This window comes from Limulus polyphemus, unplaced genomic scaffold, assembly GCF_000517525.1.
Source record: "Limulus polyphemus unplaced genomic scaffold, Limulus_polyphemus-2.1.2 Scaffold625, whole genome shotgun sequence".
Classification (NCBI taxonomy): Eukaryota; Metazoa; Arthropoda; class Merostomata; order Xiphosura; family Limulidae; genus Limulus; species Limulus polyphemus.
In genome coordinates this window covers 32,627-36,164 of record NW_013666235.1, presented here as the reverse complement: position 1 = coordinate 36,164, position 3,538 = coordinate 32,627, and the positions used below count along the sequence as shown (strand labels likewise).

General features: G+C 30.1%; 1 protein-coding gene across 1 annotated transcript in view; it reads left to right on the top strand.

Moving 5' to 3' along the window:
* The window catches only part of LOC106459543 (tubby-related protein 4-like), a 48,477-nt gene that overhangs the window by 21,006 nt on the left and 23,933 nt on the right, over positions 1-3,538 (top strand). Inside the window, exons 4-5 of the mRNA XM_022386052.1 lie at positions 2,315-2,605; positions 3,343-3,523. Of these exons, the coding sequence (XP_022241760.1) occupies positions 2,315-2,605; positions 3,343-3,523 (472 nt within the window). The remainder of the gene's footprint in view (positions 1-2,314; positions 2,606-3,342; positions 3,524-3,538) is intronic.

Here is a 3,538-nt window from a genome sequence, read left to right as displayed (position 1 = left end):
AACATAACAAATGTTTCTAAATATTAAAACTCATCTTCAACATTCTTAAGCTGTCACTGTAACTGATATGATTTATTTAAATAAGAGAAACATTTTTAGTAACATAAGTACGTGTTAGTTTCTTAATATTATTAGTGAATTTGGAGAAAAAAAAATGGTATTACTGTCCAAGAAAAAGCTATCGAGATCTGTCAAATAACTAATGAACAACAAAGTCCTAAAATAGATTCCTGAAGCACTCTATTAGTCATATTATTTCTGTTAAGCTCTTTAAGCTACAAAAAATATTGAATTTGTGAGTATTTTCTGAGTTACTTATGCTATCATTTTTGTAGCTGTTCATTTGATAATGTGCAGGTCAGTATAAAATGCACTTATGTACTTAATTTGATAAATATCAATATAAAATAGAAGTTACATAACCACATACTATAACTTTGTAACAAAAAAATACTGAAAGGAATCTTATTAATTCATGCAATTTTATAGCTATTGTAAAATAGCCAAAAACTTGTTTCATAGATATCAATAGACAGTATATCCTCATTATTATTTGTGTATTGAATATTTTATCACCCAAATTATGAGCCTCAAAGATTGTCAGTTATATAATTTTTGAATGCTACATATTAATTAATGTAGCTTTAAAAGTGTCCTGATATTCTTGAGGTTTTGAGACAGTTGGTTACTTAATTGCTATGGGCCATGGTAACATTTATTTTGTATATAAAAAAAAAAAGCCAAGCACTAAAAATATTATGACTGTGGCATACATGTTTCAACAACTTTTAGTAATCATGGAACAAATAAGCATGTACGTGTATCAAAGATATGCTTGGCTTCTTTGAAATTGAAAGAAGAAAAAAGTTTGTTTAAAAAAACTTTGTTGTTGTGCCACTTATGTTTTTTCATAATAGTGATGTGCATACCTGTATGAGATTCAATTTCATGGCATACATTACATTCCCATCACATTAAACATTATGAATATGGGATATCCAAAAAATTACTTCACTCTAGCCAGACCTACATATATTATTTCCCTTAAACTCAGTTATGTACTGCTAGAATAGTATTATATTTCTACCACATCAACAAAGAATATTTTGCATCTTTTATTGTAATCATGACAGTTCTTTTAAAGTTCTATAAATCCATAATTTAAAAAAAGAACAGGATAGTTTATGGGACATTGTTGTTATAAAATGTGATTAACCCTCATTATTCAAGCATTTCTGCAATTGTGACAGTTTGAAAGATGGAAGACCATTAAACATTACTACTTCTTTTTTTGTAAAACACTTGAAAAGCATAAGATACATTGTTATATGTAATTTTTTTAAATTAAATCTTTTGTTATAGTAAGTAGAATGACCTGTATCCCTAAAATTAAAAGTAGCTTTGTGTAAATATATAAAGTGTTCTGTAAATTATCAACCTTTCTTTTTTAACCTTTTACCAGAAATTACAATTTCATAACAAATATAATTATATTCTACTTTTTTTTTAACATGCTTGATGTTCCTTACTGGAATAAACTTGTATCAAATTTTGTAATATATTTCAAACTTTTCTATCTTATCATTTTGTATCTCATACAACTCACTCTCTCACACAAATAACTTCAGGAAGTTCTGAATCCAGACTTGTGCTACTGCAGAGATAAATTAATTGTACAATCTCCGAGTTACTTACCATCACTTGAGTTTAGGTTTTCTGTCTCTGCTGCTTCTATTACCAATGGTACTAATTTAACCTACCTTTTTCAAAGTTTCCATACAGTTCCTGCTGCAACATGAAAACTCTCTTCTATCTGTCACTTGGTGTAGTCTTCACCAGCTAAATCCACAGTTTCTACACATTTGACATGTGGCATTTTTATCCTGGTAGCTATTAGTGCATGCCACACTATTTCTGAGAATTGTAAGGTTCACCAGCTTTACTTTTATTGGCATTGTATTGTTACACCATTATCTTATTGGCTAGATGACAGCCAATCACAGTGTAAACTACCAACACATGACTGTAAATCTAGTGCAGTTGTTTTCATACATTAGAGGGGGAGCAATCCCATAATTTTTGGATTTTATGCCAGTTTTACTCATTAGTTGCATTATAATTTTCAATACTGTAAATATAAACACAGGAACCTGAAAGTATAGAAAATATTGCTATTTTTTAATTATACAACATTTCTATTCATTGAAAAATAGGCCTAGATTAAGTTTTAAAAGTATGAAACTTGTTGCATGAAAGTTCATTATCTAGTTATTTACAACAGTTGTACATGTAACACATTTCTGGGAATATGCAGGTAACCCTAGTGAAGTGGAATGAACCCTACCAGAAACTAGCCTCCTGTGACAGTAGTGGTATTATTTTTGTATGGATCAAGTATGAAGGCCGATGGTCAATTGAATTAATAAATGACCGTAACACACAAGTGACAGACTTTGCCTGGAGCCATGATGGTAGGATGGCCCTCATCTGTTACCAAGATGGCTTTGTTCTTGTAGGATCAGTCACTGGTCAGAGATATTGGTCTTCGAACTTAAATCTTGGTGCTAACATCACATGTGGAATTTGGGCCCCTGATGATCAGCAGGTATGTAAACTGACCACAAATGTTTTTAAAGAAAAACATTGATTTTTCTGTGAAATTAAAGTTTCTTAAAAATCATAATGGTAAACGTTATATGGTCAGATTAAAATGTGTGTTTGCCAAAAGGAGTGAATTAGGTTTTAAAGTTAATGAGAAGAATAATTAGATATTTATAATTATTTGTAAGTTTGTAGTTATTAGTAAGTACAATCGGCTAACATATGAAAAATAATGTTAAAAGTTTCTCTGAACTTTTGCATTTTACTGGATTTCATGTTATTTGCAGGATATCTGTGCTCAGTCAATGCAAAATTTCTGTTGTTAGTGGATTAAATGTGCTTCAGTTCAAGTTTCTGCGTAAATCCCTGGTAACTTTTATATGCTAGTCATAAGCATATTTTTCTTTCCAAAAGTATGTTTAAGATGTGATGGAGTATAAAAGCATAATAACTTTTCATTTCCATCTCATTATTCTTAGCATTACTTTAAAACTAATCTTCTTTTTTTAATATTTTTAGAAAAAAAGGAAACTATAAAAGAAGTGTTTTTTATTTGTTTCTAGTAGTTATTTACTGCTCATTTTTACGTTGTTGTTACATATTTTTTGTGCACTTTGTTGATATTTACACTTCATTTTTTAAATTCCTGCAGAGAAAATATTTTGATTGGATTAAAGTTAATGGGGTTCAACTTGTGATTTTAATTTTTTTTTCTTCTAATTTGGAATTTATTTCCTGCAGGTGTTGTTTGGAACATCTAGTGGTCAGATCCTTGTGACAGATGTCCATGGAGAGATGGTTGGTCAAGTCAGGATTCAAGATGGGGTTAATATCACATGCATGGCATGGTCCTGCGAGAAATTCAAAATGGAAGAAACTGATGAGGAAGATGGTACTCACACTGTGTTGTACCAACAAACACGTAAGTCTATTAAAA